The sequence below is a fragment of the Trichomycterus rosablanca genome, chromosome 22 (assembly GCF_030014385.1).
Source record: "Trichomycterus rosablanca isolate fTriRos1 chromosome 22, fTriRos1.hap1, whole genome shotgun sequence".
Classification (NCBI taxonomy): domain Eukaryota; kingdom Metazoa; phylum Chordata; class Actinopteri; order Siluriformes; family Trichomycteridae; genus Trichomycterus; species Trichomycterus rosablanca.
Genome location: NC_086009.1, coordinates 1,714,638 through 1,736,485, shown reverse-complemented (window position 1 = coordinate 1,736,485; position 21,848 = coordinate 1,714,638). Strand labels below are relative to the sequence as shown.

Here is a 21,848-nt window from a genome sequence, read left to right as displayed (position 1 = left end):
AACTATGTAACTTGCTACCGAGGCCTTAATATTCTTTGGGATTAATAAACTATCTATCTATTAGAAAAATATCAGAAAACAGCCACATGTGGTTGAGGATGTCACAGTGGTGCAGCAGACAGTGCCATCCTGAAGTGCCATTCTGATGACCTGGAATCAATCACCATCTCTAGTCACTGTCTTTGTGAAGTTTTTGCATGCTTTGTGGCTTTCCTCTTGGTACTTTTCTTTCCTCCCACCTTCAAAAACATGCAGATGGTTGATTACCCGCTTTTAATTAGCCTTAGGTGTATGTGGGTGAGGGCGGCACGGTGGCTCAGTGGGCAGCACTGTCGCCTCACAGCAAGAAGGTCCTGGGTTTGATCCCTAGGCGGGGCGGTCCAGGTCCTTTCTGTGTGGAGTTTGCATGTTCTTCCTGTGTCTGCGTGGGTTTCCTCCGGGAGCTCTGGTTTCCTTCCACAGTCCAAAAACAGTTAGGCAGTTAGGTTAATTGGAGACACTGAATTGCCCTATAGGTGAATGGGTGTGTGTGTGTGTGTGCCCTGCGATGGACTGGCGTTCCGTCCAGGGTGTTACTGTGCCTTGCACCCATTGAAAAGCTGGGATAGGCTCCAGCACAACCCCCCACTCCCACAATTGGATAAGCGGTTTGTTTGTTTGTTTATTATGATTTTAACGTCATGTTTTACACTTTGGCTACATTCATGACAGAAACGGTAGCCACTCACCACACAAAACTCATCAGTTCACACAAGTTTACATCAAACACGTCATGGACAACCTAGTCCTCACTTGCACGTCTTTGGACTGTGGGAGGAAACCGGAGCACCCGGAGGAAACCCACACGAACACGGGGAGAACATGCAAACTCCACACAGAAAGGACCCGGACTGCCCGACCCAGGGATCGAACCCAGGACCTTCTTGCTGTGAGGCGACAGTGCTACCCACCCAGCCACCGTGCCACACTAGATGCAGTTTCAAGTATACAATTGAAATTAAAGTTTGAAGTATAATGTTTTAAGTATAATACAGTTTCAAATATACAGTTGAAATTAGAAATTAAATAGATATTATATTTTGGATAATAATACTAAAGTGACTGTGGTATATTAACCGCCTTTAATTAGCTTTAGGTGTAAGTGGGTGTTGAGTGCTCTCGTTCGGGGTCTTTCAGGATGTCCCTGGGTGGTACAGGTCCCACCTCGACCTCGACCGTGTCCATTCTCTTCATGAACAATAACTAGGCTACAGAAACGTCACGCTGCCCCTTTAACGCTAGAGTTCTTCACCCCGTTCATTGACGTCACACCTCTACAACCTGGGCGTGGTTTAGGAGTGGAGACTGACGTGTGAGCTGACCAATGAGAGCTAAGAGATTCGGTTTAAACTTCATGCACTGTCCAATCACAGTTCAACTCGAGTTTAACGAATGCCTGGTGCTCGAGTAGGTCGGTCCTTCTTTATTAAAGTCCCTCAGAGAGAGAGGAACCGTTACAGCCGAGTTCTTATCCGTAAAAACACTGAAACGAGACAAAACGAGGGAATTTAATCATTTAATAGGATATTTTTTTGTATTATGTAAAACCGTTTTTTGGTTTGATACTTCATACGGGTATTTAACAAGCTAACGACGGTCCAGCTAAGCTAAATGTTACCAGCTAGCACCTGAGCTAAGCTAAGCTAGCGGCTAAGCAGAACAACAAAGCTTGAATTTTAACAGCGGAATCTTTTTTATACGAGTTAGCCGCGTTTATTCGGGAATCGTTTAGTGTTTTTTTTTTCTTGAAATCGTTTCTGATATTTAATCAAGACTGAAAAAAAACCTGATCTGCTTGAATTAAACGACTGTATCCACGTAAAATGGCTGAACCGGACAAACTAAACATCGACTCCATAATACAGCGGCTTCTGGAAGGTGAGAAATTCCGTCTTCATTCGTTTAATTCGGCTCGATTTTGAAGATAAAGGAATAAATATTAATATCTATGTGTCTAGGCTCGAGTATTCGATCTTACATGACGATAAATAATCAAACAGATAAAATGGTTACACTCAGGTCTGTGCAGAAGTTTACACACCCCTGAGCACATTCACTGTAAAACAAATTCTACTCATTATAATGCACACACACGATTTATTCTTATGTTTATTCTGGATTTAACATGCTGAAATACCAGTGTGTATATATACACATATAGATATACCTTTATATTTATTATATACCTTATATTCCTGCTGCTATTTATTGTATATTGTATATATTGTATTGTATATAGTTTAAAACTATGCTGCTGTATATTTCATTTGATATACTTTCATATCTTAATTCTATGATAATATGTATCAATGCTTTTTTTATAATGTGTATAAAAAATAAAAATAAAGTTCGTCTGTCATAACATTTTATTCCTTTAATTTAAATCCGACAGATTGAGTTGGATTGAGTAAAGGTGTCTTAACTTTAATTAAATTAATTTATATACTGCTGCATTGGACTATGCCGTATTATATAATAAATAAGTATTATAGGGCAGTTGTAGCCTAGTGGTTAAGGTACTGGACTAGTAAAACTATCCAAAAGTTGCCGGCTCAAGCCCCACCACTTCCAGGTTGCTGCTGTTGGGCCCTTGAGCAAGGCCCTTAACCCCTGAATTGCTCAGACTATACAGTATACTGTCACACTACTGTAAGTCGTTTTGGATAAATGCAGAAGATGTAAATGTAAACCAGCCAATATTGAGCCAATGGGTTGTATAAACAGAGCGACTGGTCTTTAGATAGATAGATAATACTTTATTGTCAGATCAGAGATCTGAAATTTGTCTTTAATATAGTGTATTATATTATTATTAATGTGTACTGTGTAGTTAAACCTAATTATTGACTTTTATTCCAATCGAAATCTAAATGTAGATATATTGCATGTCATGACTGTCCTCATACTTCAGGCACTTATTTTAATCTGGCTTTTTTTTTAGTTCCATGTTAACATTGAACTTTGTATTTGTAGGCTTCCTAATTCATTGTTCGTGATTATGACTGCACCTCGGATTACACTTTTTACACGAACAGCCTTTGTCCAAAGCTACTTACAATTGTGACCGAATACAATGAAAGCAGTTAAGGGTTAAGGGCCCAACAGCAGCCTCCTGGCTTTTACATTTTCTGCGTTTAGCAGACGCTTTTATCCAAAGTGACTTACAGCACTGTGACTGTATAAGCGATTGAGGGTTAAGTGCCTTGCTCAAGGGCTCAACAGTGGCAACTTGGCAGGAGTGGGATTGAACCAGTGACCTTTGGATTGCTAGTTCAGTACCTTAAACACTAGGCCACAAGACTGAGCCACCACTGCCTTTTTACATATTGCTGTTCTGACTAAATCGCTCAGAAATACTGCTAGGATCAGATGTAAGCCAGTGACCCTCAAAAAAGCTTTTAAATGATTGCATCTGCATCATGTCGGACCACCCGGATGCAATTTTTAAGGTGCCGTTTTTGGGTATTCTTCCCAACCTTGATAAGAGACACCTGTTCTATGTTCTGTTCCATGCATGAGTGCAATCAAATTAGCCCTGTAGTAAATTAAACGCTTGTAAGACTGAAATATTATTAACAATAGTATTCCTGCCTTGCCCCCAGTGTTTCACAGTAGAACCAAACCCCTCTTAATCCAGACCAGAATATACCAGCAGGTATTTAAACTAAAATGATAAAAGGATCTCAAACTGGTTTTAAGAACATGACCAAGTTCAATGTACTTTCATGTAGGGATACGAATGTAGTCTATTTTTTTTTAGACAGTACGCTTATAGTGTCCCATAAATAATCAGTTTTATATCAAGTCTTTATTTTATTTCATAATAAGCAGGGAAATGTACTGAACATGGTGGAAATGAAGAGTAATATGAACAGAAATACCAGGCGCAAAACTAGTGCAGCATTCAGAATGTAGATCTCATAAAGTCAGTAGCCAACAGTTTATTACAAGCACTAACTAAACCTGCCAATCAAAAAACAACGTTAGTGCAGGTATATTAAGATACGGATTAATTTACTTTGACAATAAGTAATAAAGTTTTCCGATTTGACTTAGAATCTGTTTTAACAGTTTTAACTCTAAATGCCCTCTTGGCGCAACCCTCCTGTTAATCCGGGCTTGGAAGTGGCACTAAGGGTGCACTGATGTGCGTTCCCCGATCGTTAGTTTCATGTTATGCCTGGTGTTTAAATCCCCGACACTGTAAGGTATAGGTGCACAATGTTTAGTGAAATGTATGTCAATAAAAGACATTTATAAAGACTTGGCTACAAACTTCTCTATTGCAAAGTAAATATAGAGTCAAGAGTTTCACAAAGACAAACATTAAATGTTAAATATTTTATTTGTTACGTAATTCGGTGCACACACATTTGGTAGGTGGTGCACGGTGTACATGGGTGAGTCCACGGGGTAAGGTCCATGGTATTACATAGACCGCACACAAAAGCTCCGGCCCCTTGTGTGTTCTGGGTTGGAAAACATCCTATGTTGGCAGAATTGGAGTTCGCTCTGTTTATCTCGGTGCCGTGAGAAGGGTGTGTGCCAACGGCGGGAAAATAAACAAGCCTGATAACAGTATTTATATCCCCTTATGTAATTCAACCTTTTTCCTTCAGTGAGAACAAATCTCTCTCTCACACACACACACACACACACACACACACACACACACACTAAAGCAGTGGTTACGCTGGCTGTCTGCCTGTTACCTGTGCTGAGCCAACAGGCTGACCTGATGCCATGTAATGTTTTGGTGGGAAAGTAGCAGTTTGTGAACAGTGTATATTAGTTATATTATCAGGGGTGGTTAATGTAGAAAATCAATATATTTTTATAGTCTCAATAAATAACGTACACTGTAATTAGGGCCCTACTAAATTCAAGTGCCACATTTCACAGCAGTCAGTAAATAACACTCATAACTCAAATGATAGAATAAACGGAAGCTACAATGCACAGCACAGCACAGTATGGCTTTACAATGGTATTCTTTATAATTGTATTTATGTAATTTTAGCACATTTGAGATAGATAGATATATTTCTTTATTAATCCCGAAGGAAATTAAGGCCTCAGTAGCAAGTTACATAAATCAAAAGTCAAAAGTAATAGTACACACTACAGAGATTCACATTTTGCAAACAAGTATCTGTATAATCACAACAATAATCACCACTCAGACAACACACAACAACAGGACCTGAGGGTACATATGGAGGTGTTATTTCAGTTAATATTGGTATAGATTGTAAGTAACAGCTGTAAAATATAAATTAAAAGTGAATTATAAAGTGAACCACAGTGCAAATGTAAGAAAATGTGTGGATTAATATAAGATAGTAGATAATATAGAAAATAAGCATGCACATTTTCAACAAGTCTTTATGCTTTGGCTGACACTCGATGTCTTTGAAGGCTCTGTATAAATAAACATGACTATTGATTAAAACAGCTTAACAGAGAGTGTAATATAGAAGAGCAGGATGAACAAACACTGAGCAGAACTAGTTCAGCATTCAGAATGTACCCATGAAAACATGCCGAAGGTGGATTGGCTGTGCTAGCTTGGCTTAGATTTGGGTGAGTAATTGTATGGTTGGTTGTCCTGTTCGCAAACCTTCCAACATCCAGTGAACTCCTGTGTTATCTAATTGCTTAATCCTGGCCGGGGTTGCAGCGGGTCTGGTTCATGTCTGTGTTAACGCGATCCAGAAGTTCGACCCGGCGTCCACAGACACGGTGCTGGCCATAGAAACAGGAGAAGAATGCAGAACGGCTCAACCTGTCGCAAAGAGAATGATGAGAAACAAAAGCAGTGATGCTCTTTGTGGTCACACCTATGCTAGTATTGCAGGTTTTGGACATAGTAGATAAAGGCATCTGCCTAAGGTGTTGTTCATTAGAGGATGCCTCTCTTTTATTCTGTAAACACAATATTAAATAGAGGTGGATAAAATAACGTAGGAGTGGACAGTCGTTTAAAATGCATTCAGACTAGAGATGGGACGATCGATCGGCTACGAATCGGTATCGGCCGATTTTTTAATCAAAATATGCGATCGGCGATATTTCCTAAATGTAGCCGATCCGATGGTGTGATATATAAAGACCATGTTAAGTTAACAGCTCAGTGGATTGATCCAGACTTTGAGCTACGAAGCACCAACCATCACATCACCATTCATCAACCATCGTACAGAAACCATCGTGAAAGCTCTTACGATGTAATTTTGCTGATTGTAATATTTACTTTAAAAAGATAATTCAACCCGGTCACATCTGAGTCGATTCTATCAACACGTTATATAAACTCCTGGTTCACTTTGGTAAATCGTAAGCGGTTCTTACTTGTGATGTGAGAACAGAAAACGTTACAGAGCCAATCAGAGGCAAAAGTTTATTCATTACCAAATTCGTTAGTTCAGGATCATCTGCTGAACTTTTAGAAAACTTTTAGCTCCTTAGACGGAACGAGTCTGACTCGGTTACAGATCTGTGGTAATATCAGTGTAATGAAGCTTTTTAATGTAAGAGAGTCACACAGAATGTTCTGTAGTAGCCGGTGTTTATTTAAAACCACGACATTTAATTAATAACAGTAAACACGGAGAGAGAACCGAGAAGAGAAACTTACGCTTCACATAAAAACGAATCAACTCATGAATCAATGAATCACTTATAGCGATACTGTGAACAAAGCGTCTCTTCTAAAGGCACAAACACACACACACAAACACGCACACACGCTGCTCCGGTTTATCTTTACTGTGAGGCTCTTTTTAAGTTTATTTACTGCTAACAATCCCCCCCGATCGGAATCGGCTATTGGCCGATGTCCCTGAAAGGAGATCGGAATCGGTGCCAAAAACCCCGATCGGTCCATCTCTAATTCAGACTGACCTTAAGAAGCTTTTCTTTTTGTGATTTTAATGCCTAGTAAAATAGACATATTTCTTGAAAAGCATTGGAAAAAACAACATAATAAAATAAACTGAAATCACTTAAAATGATCTACGCTTCCGTGAATATATCCATTATGTACACCCGGTGTAAAACATCTAAATAAATCAATAATACCCGGTAGTTCTGTCACTTATGATTTCAACAACGCATGCACAGAATGATTCTCCCCGTTAGACGTTCACATCGCTGCTACTTGGTTCTTAGTTCCCTCTTATTTTCCTCTTGTTTTTTCCATGTAGAACAGTGAGCACTTCCAGTCCTTGTTTTGTAAACGATCACAGTTCCAGTATTCTTCAGGTTAAAGTTTACCTGCATGAACTGTGCAAAGCTAAAGATCCCCTGCCAAGGATGTATTGATCTCCCAGTCTTATTAGCAATTCACTCCTATGGGACTGTTGCACTAGTGTCTGTCGTTCACTATGTTTGTATAAGCTAATACTAGTTTATCTGGACTAGATCCACTGTCATTAATAGTTCTTCTTACTATTAAATTAATAAGTAAAGCAGAATGTTGCATATAGAGATGTATACCACATATTTCACCTCCACAAGATGGATAGATAGATGGATACAGATAATTTATTCATCCCAAGGGAAATGTTTGTCCCCCAGTAGTCGAACAAGGAAGAAAAATGAATACAAATGCACAACATGTAAGTAAGGTGTAGCACAAATGCACTGTGCATATATAAATTATACAGTGGCCAAAAGATATACCAGTAGAGTAAGCAACAGGGTGGGTGATACAGGAAGAATTTAAATAATCTATATTTATATATAGTTAATCACCCAGAATTATGCTTAAAACGTTCATTTCTCTTTCAACTGGAATCCAGCATCAGCTGTTGAATAAATGGTTAAAATGCCATTTTAAATAGATTTCCATCATCCCTTATATTCACAATAAATTACATTACGTCTCTTTAGATTAAATAAGCAATAGCATCAAGTTTCTAAATCTTTAGTGTGCACATCAAATATAGTGATAGGTCACAGCTGATTAATATTATATGCCAAATTGCTATTACTTAAACATGATCGATTTTTTTTTTATTGAGTGTGTTTGTAAGCGTTCACATGGACGTCCGTGTGACATGTCACAGTACAAAACCAATTAGCTGGGGTTGGGCTTGTGACGAGCATTAAGTGGGATTTCTCTTCCTTACGTAACGTTCATGGTACTGCAGCTCCCATTAGGTGTGTTTACCGACTGCACGGAATCAGCTGTGTGTTCTGTCGTTGCTTATTGGCCGACGGCGGTTAATTTTAGAGTCGGAGCTTTAGCCATTTTTAATCTGGCTTTGCAGTGACGAGGGCCTCTGTGTGCTTCCACAACTTAAGACCTGGTGTATTTAGTTTTCGCACTGACTTTACACGAACAGAACCGAGTGTCCTGTATACAGCGCCCTTTTTAACACTGTGCGGTGCAGCGCTTTGTCCTTCTACCTTCTGAAATCACAAATCGACTCCAGTAGTGGCGTGTTCAGGGTGTCTGACCGGCACCCAGTGTTTCTGATCAGGCTCGGATCAAGATGGGTGATGTTAATTGATACGAAAGTAAAAATAAAACCAGAAGTAACTACTTCCACCCTGTATTAATGAACAGTGTGAGAAGAGAGTAGTTCCTAAAACATTTGAAATGATTGGAATGAGATTTTCTCTTGTTAAGTGTCTGATCCTATCAGATCTAAAACTGTTTCCCAAGAAACATTTGTGATGTATTTTCATTGGAAATTGGTGTGTTTGTGTATTGGAAGTGTGTGCGAGGGTGTTTGAATGCGTGTGTACCCGCGCTGCGGTAGTACGGCGACGTTTTGCCCAGTGAATCGGACCCACCGTGATACCAAGGGCATTTGCAGTGACCACCTAGGGGAGCTTTAGGTACCAACAGTGGTACGTGTGCCATAGTTTGGGAATCGTCGATGCTGAAATCCCTGCTGGTAGGATCAAGTCTTTGTACACAAACATGCACTGTTCCAAATTCCACTAAGCTCCTCTGTCTTGCATAACAACCTGGATATGTGACTCACATCAGAGCTTCTATTCTCAGCCTGGGAGTTTTATATTTAAAACTTCGCTCGACTGATTCACTCGAGTTTACTGCAGATTTGGGTGGAGGATGTGCGCTGTGGGCAGCTGGCCATGTTAACCCGTGACTAACCCCTGCTCGTACTTCCAAGTAAACCTCTCTGGTACCTTCTCCCTCACTTCGCCGCTGTGTGTATATATTCTGTGGATAAATCAGATGCTCTTGCTCGGCTTGTGCCCTGGGTATCTGGTCTTACAGACACCGTGAGTGATGCTGTATGTCTGTGTTGTGTATCCACCGATGGTCTGTTTGGACAATGCCTCTCCAAACTCTCCAGGTTTCCTCGGGCTCGTCTGTTCCTAAGGCCCGCGTTTCTAAAGTAAACGGAACACGGAGTTCACCATCTGTTGGCTCTTCTATCCCCACAGCCTTTGTTCGTTTGTTCTCGTGATCATTTCATCGTGTACGGTGCTCGGTTGTACTTGACCCGACACACCGGAGTCGTGTTTACCGTCTAATCAGATTTATTTGAGAGATGAAACCTGTTCTTTCCGTTTCTTGGTTGTGTGTTCATCAGGCAATAAACGTCTGGTTAGTTTAAACCTCACGACCATAAAAATGAAAATATAAATTACACACACGAGATGTTTTAAGCAGACTCGAACATAATATAGGGTGGCTCGGTGGGTAGCACTGTCGCCTCAAAGCAAGAAGTTCCTGGGTTCGATCCCCAGGTGGGGAGTCCTTTCTCACAGAAGTTTGCATGTTCTCCCCCGTGTCTGCGTGGGCTTCCTCCCACAGTCCAAAGACGTGCAAGTGAGGTGAATTGAAGATACAAAATTGTCCATGACTGTGTTTGATATTAAACATGTGAACTGATGAATCTACCGGTTCTGTCGTGAATGTAACCAAAGTGTGTAAAACATGTTAAAATTGTAATAAATAAATAAACTTGGTGTTAAAATTCAAACAAACAAATGTCTGGTTTACTTGTAACTTAATAAATCTGATAATATGAATTTGTATGCTGGTGTAAGTCTGTAATCAGATTTATCTCAGTGGTATTATAGATGCCTGTAGTAAAGCCAGAGATGTACATTCTTCGCCAAAAAAACTGGGCCACACCTAAAAAGTCGATAGATTTCTTGGAAGATTTTAAACTGGTTTTATTTCAAACATTCAGATCTTATCAGAAATTCATCGTAATCTACGAGAGCTATAAATTTGTCGCTCCTCCCTCCTAAAAAAGCAGGTTCGTCACAGTAACGAGCAGCAATGAGCGCACTTGATCCTGTTTGGCCTGTTTTTATTCTCAGGAACATTGCAATGCTTTCTTTTTATTTTTTGAGGTTTTAATCCATGTGAAAACAACTTCAGACAGATCAGTAGTTTGTTTTTGTGCTCAAACGTCAAAATGAAATCCTGTATTGTCTGAAGCTATTTTGGCCAAGTGGGTAGCACTGACGCCTCACAGCAAGAAGGTCCTGGGTTCGATCCCCAGGTGGGGCGGTCCGGGTCCTTTCTGTGTGGTTTGCATGTTCTCCCCGTGTCTGCGTGGGCTTCCTCCCACACTCCAAAGACGAATTGGAGATACTAAATTGTCCTTGACTGTGTTCGATATAACCTTGTGAACTGATGAATCTTGTGTAATGAGTAACTACCCGTTCTGTCACGAATAGTAGTCGCTTATGTAGATTTTAAATAAACAAGCTTCCCTGTGTGTCTGACATGCACAGTTCGAGCAGCCTGGAGATTCATGAGACCTGGTTTGTGTTTCACTGGTTGAGAAACTCGTATCTGGTCATGAATGTGCAGGCAGTGACGTATTTCACTTCATCCAGGAATGAAACTTTTAGGATCCCACACGGTTATTTCTGTAAAGCTGCATGTTCGGCCTCCCACATGCCGTAACGATTCGACTCGGTCAGCCGGAGCTGAACTCTGCGCCGTTTTCTCTCTCGAGCTGCTGTGTGCGCCGCATACAGATGCTCTGTAAATTCTGCATTCGCGTTCGGTTGCATGCCTGCGAGAGCGAGTGGAGGTGTGGATGTGGGTGCGGGTCGTGCATTCTGTAGAACTGATGCGACGCACGAGGCGCCGACAGGATGCTGTCTGGGTAACGCTAAACATGCACGTCATATCAGATTCAGATTAATATGTACGCGTGTATGTTAATTGGCAACCTCGGAGTGTCCGATCAAAACGTATTTAGGTTTAAAGTGAGTAAAATATTATGCATTAATCCAGTTAGCCTTTTTTTTTTTTTGATTGTGCATGGCCTAAAAGTGCTTCTAAATGAACAACATATGAGAACAACACTTGACAAGGACTGTAGACTGACAGATAACAGTTGCATACCCTTCCTGACGTCAGTATAACCACTGTGTAAACACAACGTCTAAATAACTGAGCCACCAGGCTGCTTATAAGTATATTTATTGAAAATATAAAATGGACCAAAGTATAAAGACAAGATAAAGTACACATATAATACCCGGCTCTGCCATTAAATGATGTACGTGTGTCTAACATGGCGTAAAAAACCCAAATGAATATTCACGTCTGTTCAAATTTCAGTATCAGAATTATATCCGTTTTGATTGTTAATCATTAGATCGATAGATTCATTTTACGCAGCTGTACCCAAACTGTAGTTTAAACCTTTAACCCTTTTGCAACATGCAACACTGCTAACCGTCGTGGCTCTGCGTAGATTCATTACATCCCTGTTATAAGAAATCTAGACGTGCAAACAAGAAGCTGAAATTTCTGCATCTCGTCTCTGGCTGCTCCTCAGCTGCGCTTACTGCAGCGAGCAGCTGACGTGCTCGTTTGTGTGCGGCTTAGCATACTCATGTAGGCGTTGGTGTGATGACTAACATGCATATTATCATTTTATGCTTTTGCTCTTGTTTTTTCTAAATATATTGTAGTTCTCATTGTAGGAACTACCCTTATCGCTTCGGTCTGTTGTTCGTCAGGAGGTTCAGTTACCTCGGCTTTGTCTGTGCGCTTGATATCCGTTTGAAGACGTAGTGCATGATTCTACGCATGTATTTTGCATATCGGACAATTAAACGCTGTTTTGATATATCAGCACATACATTCACACCCCAGCCTGCGTATTTTATATATATAATATAAACACAGCTGGAAAAACAAATTGATCAGGTGGTTTATATGAGATCCCGCCTGATATACCTGGTTCTGTCACACACATACTAACTGAATCTTCTAAATATTTACAGCAGCGATGATGTATAGCAGTTCCTGATACTATGAGTGAAATTATTAATCACATTTTGGGAAAGATTGGTCTAAAAGGGCGCATCTAAGGAACTACTCTTGATAAGGAGTATAAATTGAAATATGTGAATATAACCACTGTGTAAACACGGCCTAAATAAATAAACAAACATTTTTATTTTGCCCGTCTGTGCAATCATTACAAGAAATCGAAGAAAGACGATTTGAGGTTTTTTAATGACGATGAGACACGAAATGTGCTTCAATCTACAGCACCAGGGAAAATAATGAATTTTTGAACATATTTAAATCTAAAACATCTTTTATAATTCGTTTTAAATGACACAAAGTGAAGAAGCAGCTCGAGTACCGTCGTATAAATGACCCCAGCGTGTCGGGACGGCAATCGACAAGAAATCGAGGGCGGCACGGTGGCTAAGCGGGTGGCGCTGTCGCCTCACAGCAAGGTGGTCCTGGGTTCGATCCCCAGATGGCCGGTCCGGGTCCTTTCTGTGTGGAGTTTGCATGTTCTCCCCGTGTCTGTGTGGGTTTTCTTCCGGGAGCTCCGGTTTCCTCCCACAGTCCAAAGACGTGCAAGTGAGGTGAATTGGAGATACAAAATTGTCCACAAGATTCATTAATTCACAAGTTCAATATCAAACACTAAGTGTAAAGCATGACGTTAAAATCCTAATAAACAAACAAACAAGAAATCGAGCAAGCCAGTCATTGTCCACCCAAGTGCCCAGCCTGCCGGTAGCAGAGCTGAGATTCGAATGTGTGAGCTTGATGTCAACTTGGTTTGCTTGTGTGTTACCACTGTGCCACCTGAGCACAAATAAACAACGCTGCTGGTATTATTATAGTAATAATCGATAATACTTAACTTGTGCTCGTGCAGCAATTGTGAAGCTGTTTGGAATTGGTTCTGTCTGTGAATCTCATTCTTGCATGTTAATTAGTTAAACTGCTGAATAATTAATGAATTATCCCTGAATTACTGCAATGTTTTTTTGTCTCCGTTTAAATATACAAGGATTAATTCAGCTAGCGTTTAGTTTTACTCGACGTTCAGTTGTTTCCTGCCTGATATTCCGCTCCTCACTTATCTCCCCCTCTTCCCCTCTTCCTCTTCCCTTCCTGTTTGCAGTTAAGGGCTCCCGGCCAGGCAAGAACGTCCAGCTGACCGAGAACGAGATCCGCGGCCTCTGCCTCAAATCCCGCGAAATCTTCCTCAGCCAGCCCATCCTGCTGGAGCTGGAGGCGCCGCTTAAAATCTGCGGTGAGTGCCACACCGTGAGACTCGAGGATCCCGTGACGCAACAGGACCGGCTTTCATCGGCTCTGCGTCAGCTGCCGCGCAGGGCAGACGCTGTGGGACAGCTGCAGCCGTCGCCGCCGGGGACGCATGGACAGATGAAGCGCTCGCCGCAGGCTGATCTGTGCTCTGGACTTTAGTAAAGCCTGCAGCGTTCGTTCTCTCTCACCGTAGTGTCTTATTCTGTTCAGTTATACATTTTTACATGCATCATTTGTAGCTTTAATAGAAAATGAAGCTGAATAATGTGTGTGTACGTGATGTGGCTATCGTCGAACCATTAACACACACGAGCTTTAGCTGCTGCTGAGTGATCAAACTGAAATGTTTGCTTTTTTGTGTGTAAATATTGCAAATTCTCTTCTAAGCAATGTCGTTCTCACCGGCTCAGCAGTTTAGCAGTGATTTTAATTTGTCCGGTGTCCTTACACAGGCTGCCAGTGCTTGGCTGTGCATGTTTTGAAGGCATTGAAAGCTTGTACATGCCAGTGCTCCGGCTGTCAGGGAAGCACAGCTGTGGGAAATGATGCTGCTGCTTTTTTAGTTCCTCTTGAAAAGCAAATGGGTTTTTCTTTCCTTTTAATTAGATCAGGACGACAGAAACGCTTACTCTGGTTTATTCATTCAAATACCAGTGCAGTAGATCTGTAATTTGCTTAAGTTTATCTCATGTGAATAAATGCTGCCCGGGTGTTCAAACAGCGGCGGTAAAACACGCCAACCCACTAGTGCTGAGATTTTGAGCTCGCTCCTCCGTCAGGGTCAGCAGCGGTAGAGAAAATACATTCAGGTCATTGGGTGGCACGGAGGGTAGCACCGTCACCCTACAGTGAGAAGATCCTGGGTTTGATTCGCAGGTGGAGTGCCAGTTTCCTCCCACAGTACAAGGGCATGCAAAATAGGTGAATTGGGGATACAAAATTGGCCGTGAGGGTGTTTGAAATTGAACTTAAACTGGTGGACCATGGGTAACCTGTAATTACCTGTTGTGTCATGAATGGGACCAAAGTTGAAAACGTGACTTTAAAATCCTAATAAATAAATAAAAGCATTTTTTCCAGCTAAATAAAGATTTGACATATTTGCAATATACTTCTTTAGGATTCCACTTGTAAATGTGACTTTGTTCACAAGGTAATAGTTAAATCCGAAATAGACCTGGACTCAGTTTTACCAGTTTAATGCGTGTTGCTGAATTATGACCCTTTGGGTTGAACTTTAAAAGGTAAAACTGTGTAGAAATGCTTTTTGAAACCTAATTTTAGTTCCAACGATTTTTTTTTTTGCAGATAAGAGTAAAACTAATATTACACTCTAAAACAACCACATTTAGTAACTGGAGCCCCAGAAGAATTATAATTATGCAAGCTTTCATCAGCTGGTCCACTCCAGAATAACCCACCAACACCTGATAAAAGGAGAAAACCCCCCAACTTGTGAAACCTGCCAAACACCTAGATCAGTAAAACACATCTTGATGATAGAATGCCCAAAATACACTAAAGAGAACAAGCACACATGCCAGAAACTATCAAAGAGACTCTCACACAAGACAACACAAGAAGACTTTTAACCTACCTTGCAACCATAAAAATAAAAATGAACATATAATATGGACCAAAATATGAAGACACATACATAATTCCTATTACTGCCATTAAATGACACCAATGTGTTAAACGTGGCGTTAAAACTTAAATAAATAAATTCATCAGCTGGTCTTCATCACTAATTCCCAAACATAAGAAAAAATCTGTTGCTCCGGCTGATTATTGATCCTGTGTGGTTCGTTTTGAGGTGTAGAACAGCAGCAGTAGCGACGGTATTTGAAAGTGTGCTGCAGTGGGGGTCGTTACAGGGAAGCAGATTTTGCTTGATTGACAGTTCACTACTACGCTGTTCAGTCACGTTAACGGGATGTGCAGCACAGACAGGATTTCTTGCCTTTTTCTATCAGCGGCAGCGGGTGCACTGCAAGATGCGTTTATCTGAGCGTTCCACGAGCAAATGTGTGACAACAGAAGTCATACCGCTTCTGTAGAACCGTGCAGAATTTTTCTTACTGCAAAAGCAAGGTTTGTTTGTTTATAAAGCCCAGCAAAACCGCTCAAGAAACAAATAAACAAAAGTGACTGAGGAAAGCAGACATAAGCAGGAGTAATCCGAGATCCAGTCGGAGTACAATGATTTAACACTGCTCAATAAACACAAAGGAAAGTTCAGTACCAGGGAAGAATCAGTGTCTCAACATGACTTGTTTGTTGCTTCATCATGATTAACTACAGGACTAACCACTGACCCGCTCCCTCTGCCGTACAGGTGACGTCCACGGTCAGTATTACGACCTGCTGCGGCTCTTCGAGTACGGAGGTTTTCCTCCCGAGAGTAACTACCTGTTCCTGGGCGACTACGTGGACCGAGGGAAGCAGTCACTGGAGACCATCTGCCTCCTGCTGGCCTACAAGGTCAAATACCCCGAGAATTTCTTCCTGCTGCGCGGCAACCACGAGTGCGCGTCCATCAACCGCATCTACGGCTTTTACGACGAGTGTGAGTAGTGAATTTAATTGTGCTGAAACATCGCAGCACAAACACATTATCAGTGACGAGCTGCTCTGTGCACGTGAGCTGAGTGAGATACAGGATTGTCCACGACTGTTCTACATACATTGCATTGAGAGTTCCTTTCACTGGAACTAACTCCTGAAAAGCACCCCCAGACCATAATCCCCCCTCCACCAAACTTTACACTCGGCACAATGCAGACAGACGGGTACCGTTCTCCTGGCAACCGTGAAAAGAAGCGTGATGCTTCACTCCAGAGAACACGTCTGCACTGCTCTAGAGTCCAGTGGCGGCGTGCTTTAAGTCAAGTCAACTTTATTTATATAGCGCTTTTTACAATAGACATTGTCTCAAAGCAACTTTACAAAATCCAGGACCAACAGATACAAAAAACCCCCGTTGAGCAAGCCGAGGGCGACTTTACACCACCGCATCAGACGCTTTGCATTGCGCTCGGTGATGCGAGGCTCGGATGCAGCTGCTCGGCCGTGGAAACCCGTTCCATGAAGCTCTACACACTGTTCTTCAGCTCATCTGAAGGCCACGTGAAGTTTGGAGGTCTGTAGCGATCGACTCTGCAGAAAGTCGGTGACCCCTGCGCACCATGTTCCTCAGCATCCGCTGACCCGCCCTGTCATTTTACGTGGTACCACTTGGTGGCCGAGTTGCCGTCGTTCCCAATCACTTTGTTATAATAGCACCGACATTCGACTGTGGAATATTTAGTATTTAGTGAGGAAATTTCACGACCGGACTCGTTGTACAGGCGGCATCACGGTACCACGCTGGAATTCACTGAGCTCCTGAGAGCGACCCGTTCTTTCACTAATGTGTGTAGAAGCAGTCTGCATGCGTACGTACTTGATTTTATAAACCTGTGGCCATGGAAGTGATCGGAACACCTGAATTCAGTTATGTGGATGGGTGAGTGAATACAATAGTGTAAGTGCGGTGTGGCATGTAAACACCAGGTCCGTGTAGGGCTCTGTAGCACCTGCCGGAGGGTAGGAAGTTAAAAATGTTGTATCCAGGGTGTGGTATTATTTTATGTTTTACATTAATACTCGTAAAGAAACCACAAAAATGCGAATTTGTAGTGTTTCAACCAGGGTAGTAAATAGACAAGATCAATATGAGAGTATTTCTTGCTACTACTACACACCTTTTTTTTTTTTTTTTACTCACTGGAGTTTTTTCCCCATTTCCCACAAGGTAAGAGACGGTATAACATTAAGCTGTGGAAGACCTTCACGGACTGCTTCAACTGCTTACCCGTGGCTGCCATCGTAGACGAGAAAATCTTCTGTTGCCATGGAGGTGAGAGCGGATTCTCTTTCTCCCGCTAACGTAAGAGGGAATAACGTCTGAGACTTTTACTTCTGGCTTGTTGAGTGTATTTTACAATCGAATCGTTCCGTATCTGTTCACAGTACAGAGGTACCGACGGCAGGAACGGCTGAGATGAGAGGCTCATGCTTTATCGCTTTGTTTTAGTTGACGTAGACGGTTTTGTTCACGTAATATGACGACGGAAGCTGGAATTGCTGGTTGTTGATGGGAACGCTTTGCCCAGTCCCCTGACGTCTCTTACGAGCCTTAAGACTGACCCTGTGTGTTCCAGTGCTTTCAGTCTCCATCATGCGTGTAAGTGTTTGCTTGACCCCTTCTGGTCTCCTGCAGGCCTCTCTCCAGACCTGCAGTCTATGGAGCAGGTACGGCGAGTGATGCGCCCCACGGACGTCCCCGATCAGGGTCTGCTGTGCGACCTGCTGTGGGCCGATCCCGACAAAGACGTGCTCGGCTGGGGGGAGAACGACCGCGGCGTCTCCTTCACCTTCGGCGCCGACGTGGTGGCCAAATTTCTACACAAACACGACATGGACCTCATATGCAGGGCACATCAGGTCTGAATTCTCTTCCACTTTTAGCTTTTGAACGTTTGAGTTGTACTTACTAAGTAATCTATCTGGATGAGGATAAACAGTAAAACATGCCGTCCACTTTACTGGTCTCTGTTCTGTCTTGCTTAAGAATAAAGATTTAGAACAACATGGTCTCTGCTGTGATCAAAGCGCACATCGCAGAGCTTTCTCTGAACCGGAGAGTTTCATTGAGCTGCTTTTGAGGCTTTTTCCAGTGCAGGCGGCTGTGTGATCATCTCTGCTCTGAATCCATGTTAAAGCTCTGGCTTGTTCTGCAGGTGGTGGAGGACGGTTACGAGTTCTTTGCTAAAAGGCAGCTGGTCACTCTGTTCTCTGCTCCGAACTACTGCGGAGAGTTCGATAACGCCGGGGCCATGATGAGTGTCGACGAAACGCTCATGTGCTCATTCCAGGTAAAGAATCATAGTGTGCGCGCATGTGTGTGTTTGCTGTCACCTTTATTCCTGCATCATTTGCTTTTGTTATTTGAAATAGAATAGAATATACACATGTACAGTACAATAAAATTCTACTTTTGCCGCATATGTCAGCTTTATTTTTGGTCAGAGTGCATGGTCTGACATTATATGGTGCCCCTGGAGCAGACAGGGTTGGTTAAGGGTCTTTCTCAAGGGCTTAACAGGGGTTGAATGGCAAGCCTGGCATTCTAATTCTAAACCTTTTAATTGATAGTCCAACACTCTTCCCACTAGGCCACCCCTGTCCTACAATGGTGTGTGTGTGTGTTGGGAGGTGGTTATACTATTCTATGCAGTGCAATTATACACATACAGATATGAGTATGTATAAATACTTGGACTTATAAACATAGAAAAGTGAGTGGACATACTTTGTTTTAACATCAGCTAGCTTTGATTACCTGTTACAATAAAACACATCCTGATAAAATGCCCCAAATGTACAAAGACGATAAAAGAAATTCAACCACGACGATACAAGAACAATTGAACCTACCGCACAGCTATCAAAATATAAAATAGACCCAAAATATAAAGATGACACAATAAACAGACACAAACATCATACCAGTCCACCCATAAACCTCCAAATCCTTTCAGCGTTCTCAGCAGGATCAAATTAGGATATTGGGTTTGCCTTTATCAGTGCTTAAGTGTGTACTGCTGGAGCTGACCATAACCAAGCTGACCTATTTACTGTGCACGTGGGCCTCCTGCTCGTCTGTAGGGGTGTGTGTGTGTGTGTGTGTGTGTGTGTGTGTGTGTGTGTGTGTGTGTGTGTGTGTGTGTGTGTGTGTGTGTGTGTGTGTGTGTGTGTGTGTGTGTGTGTGTGTGTGTGTGTGTGTGTGTGTGTGTGTGTGTGTGTGTGTGTGTGTGTGTGTGAGCGCAGTGAAGCTTTACAGTCTGTGTGCTTCTCTCTTTCTGCATGTGTGTGTGGGTGTGTGTCTATAATTGGAAGCTCTTAAGAAGAGCATGCTCAATCACCCGCTCTCTCTCTCTTTCTGTTAGATCCTCAAACCTGCCGACAAGAAGCTGTACCAGTACGGAGGAGGAGGAGTGGGCTCGGGCCGTCCGGTCACCCCGCCACGCAACTCCGCCAAGGGCGGGAAAGCCAAGAAATAGCACTCGCTGGATCCCCCGACACCCCCACTGACCCTGCCCCTGACTCTCTACCTCCCTGCTGCTTCCTTCTCTCTCTCTCTCCAAACAGTACCCAGGGTTCAAATACTTACGCTTTAGCTCTCTTTCGTTTCTCATCGATGGTATGAGTGTTCCTGTACATTAATGTGATTGAGTGAGTGGGTTTTTCTTTTATTCTCTCGTGTTCGTCCTTCCTCCCATCTTCCTCATCCTGTCTTTCTGCGTTTCTAGTAGAGATGGGTGAAAGACGTTTTCCAGGCCCTGGCCTCGTGCTGTTCTAACGCTGATCACACGACTGCACGTCCTGTTCTAGAGCCAGTCTGATTATGAACTGCAACGCACACACACACACTCGCGTGCACACACACACACACACACACACACACAGCCTCTTATACTGATATTATAAATACAGGGAGACGCTGGATGTGCAGTAAAGCTGTGAGAGCCAGAGAGCTGAATACAGGTGCAAAATTTCCATTTAGAGAACCAGATTTCACATCTGAGAAACAATCATGTTAACTGTTTTTTTTTTTTTTCTCTCCCTCCTTTTATTTGTAGATGAATCACAATGACGCTTTGATCTTTCATGCTTATTTTGTGTTTGTTCTTTTTTTAGTCTCTTTTTTGAGAATTATCAATAAAGAGAACTGTTTGTTTAAACGTGCTGTGTTGTCATTGATGTCTTACCCTTTAAATCTATTCACCTCTGCCAGCAGTGCTTTACATTTATTATTTAGAACCAAGGTGGCTTCATAGTCAGATTTAAAGAGAAACGATCACGTGGCCGTCCAGTTCACCTGAATAACTGATCTTTTATAGTAGTTTCAGGGTTTTTCTAGACTTGTTTGCGTGTAATTCTGGGTATGAATCTTCGGTCCTCCGAGGGCTTTAATGCACTGGATCTGGGGTTAGACCTAAATACATTTACCTGCCATTGCCTCCTCGCTTTTGCCTGCCGAATAAATGTAGAGAAGCAGAACGTTTTCAGATATCTACACCTTATTTATAAAACTCAAACCAAAGCACTTATTCAAATTCTGAACCCATCAATCCACTGTTTTTCACGAAGGTTAAGATGTACAGTTTTAAAAATACATTGGTGTATATTTCATGGCAGTTTTGGGGTTTCAGTGATTTCTGCAACTGTTTTTGTGATTAAATAATTAAAACAAATCCATGCAGGGGTGTAGAAAGTGCCTTTATGATGTTTGAGGTCGCGGTAGGTCTGGTTTCCTCACAAATACTGGGTGCCAATCCAAAACGGCTACAAAACCTACAAATCATGTTTGTAAACGTCTGGATCATGGTGATATGCAGCTGTGCTACCTGAATACATTCAAGAATCATTCAAACAAACAAAAACTAGAAGCTTCTGGATCATTAGGGACACATGACTGTGGACAGTGGCATCTGTACCGAGTGTTCCAATTACTCACAGAGCACAAACACATGAGAATAAGGATGCAAAATGAACACTTATGCATGTTTGCTTGTATTTTTCTCTCCTGGTTACAAATCTTGTGTGTTAGTGCTGTTACAATTACTCACACATCACACGTTTCACTCCACCAGCTGTAGGCATCAAATCATCGAGCCACAGCGTCACCTGCTGTCTCGTATTAAAGTGTTTAGCTTCAGTTTTTGCTGTGCTTACGACCAACAGTGGGATTAAGCATTTTAAATAACTCAATATGTTAAACATGAATATAATAAGATGTATATTTAACATAATAAATTGCTACTGAAATCACCCCTAACAATCATTTTACATGTACTGCACTATCAACCATCCATGGTTTTGGGTTCCTTCTCTGATCACTATATTTTATCAGTATAATTTAAGCTTCTGGTCCGTCGAGGTTCCTCAGAAATAAGTGACACACACACACGTCTGTGTTTATGAAACACTGGTGATGTGTTCTCAGCACATCCATTCCACATATACCACTGCTACCTTTTATTTTTAAAGCTGTAAGGCTGGATTTAAAACAATTGCAGTGAATTTTAATGTTCTGATGTTTAGGGTTTTTTCCTTTTTAACACCATCTTGGACTTTCAATACAAAATCATTTGGAAGTAAGACTGAATAAAGTCTTTTTTGATGCTCTCTGAATATTAAAATTGCACATTTTAAAGTGTCA

General features: G+C 41.8%; 1 protein-coding gene across 1 annotated transcript; it reads left to right on the top strand.

Annotated features, from left to right (window-relative positions):
* The first annotated feature begins 1,464 nt into the window (after positions 1-1,464).
* ppp1caa (protein phosphatase 1, catalytic subunit, alpha isozyme a) lies at positions 1,465-20,367 on the top strand. The gene is made up of 7 exons (XM_062984931.1): positions 1,465-1,917; positions 13,431-13,562; positions 15,918-16,148; positions 17,376-17,480; positions 17,844-18,067; positions 18,364-18,498; positions 19,573-20,367. The coding sequence occupies exons 1-7, from the start codon at positions 1,863-1,865 to the stop codon at positions 19,684-19,686; spliced, it is 996 nt and encodes a 331-aa protein (XP_062841001.1). The 5' UTR covers positions 1,465-1,862; the 3' UTR covers positions 19,687-20,367.
* The last annotated feature ends 1,481 nt before the right edge of the window (positions 20,368-21,848 follow it).

Excerpts from the sequence above, each read along its gene's own strand:
- ppp1caa (XM_062984931.1), top strand. The coding sequence starts at position 1,863 with ATGGCTGAACCGGACAAACTAAACATCGACTCCATAATACAGCGGCTT. Across the intron at positions 13,563-15,917 it reads GGCGCCGCTTAAAATCTGCG|GTGACGTCCACGGTCAGTAT; the intron begins GTGAGTGCCACA and ends TCTGCCGTACAG. Across the intron at positions 16,149-17,375 it reads CTACGGCTTTTACGACGAGT|GTAAGAGACGGTATAACATT; the intron begins GTGAGTAGTGAA and ends ATTTCCCACAAG.